Source organism: Geospiza fortis, unplaced genomic scaffold (assembly GCF_000277835.1).
Source record: "Geospiza fortis unplaced genomic scaffold, GeoFor_1.0 scaffold171, whole genome shotgun sequence".
Classification (NCBI taxonomy): Eukaryota; Metazoa; Chordata; class Aves; order Passeriformes; family Thraupidae; genus Geospiza; species Geospiza fortis.
Genome location: NW_005054313.1, coordinates 10209093 through 10209529, shown reverse-complemented (window position 1 = coordinate 10209529; position 437 = coordinate 10209093). Strand labels below are relative to the sequence as shown.

General features: G+C 59.7%; 1 protein-coding gene across 1 annotated transcript in view; it reads left to right on the top strand.

The window, feature by feature from the left end:
• The first annotated feature begins 199 nt into the window (after positions 1–199).
• The window catches only part of CLK3 (CDC like kinase 3), a 12081-nt gene continuing 11843 nt past the window's right edge, over positions 200–437 (top strand). Inside the window, exon 1 of the mRNA XM_031055928.1 lies at positions 200–289. Coding sequence (XP_030911788.1) covers positions 200–289 — 90 coding nt within the window. The remainder of the gene's footprint in view (positions 290–437) is intronic.

Below are 437 nucleotides of genomic sequence, written 5' to 3'. Positions count from 1 at the left end.
GGCCATGGTGAGGATGACCATGGTGAGCAGTCCCACAGGGAGGAAGCCATGCTGAGGTGAGGATGGCCATGGTGAGGAACCTGTGCTGAGGATGAGGATGGCCACAGTGAGGAAGCCATGGTGAGGAGTCCCACAGAGAGGAACCCATGGTGAGGGTGAGGATGACCATGGTGAGCAGTTCCACCACGGGGAGGAAGCCATGCTGACGGTGAAGATGGCCATGGTTAGGATGACCATGGTGAGGATGACCATGGCCATGGTGAGGATGACCATGGTGAGGATGACCATGGTGAGGAAGCCGTGATGAAGTGAGAATGGCCATGGTGAGGATGACGATGGTGAGCAGTCCCACCGGGGGAGGAAGCCGTGCCGAGGGTGAGGATGGTGGCGGTGATGAAGCACAGGCTGACGCGGACCCAGACCGCTGCCACCTCTCC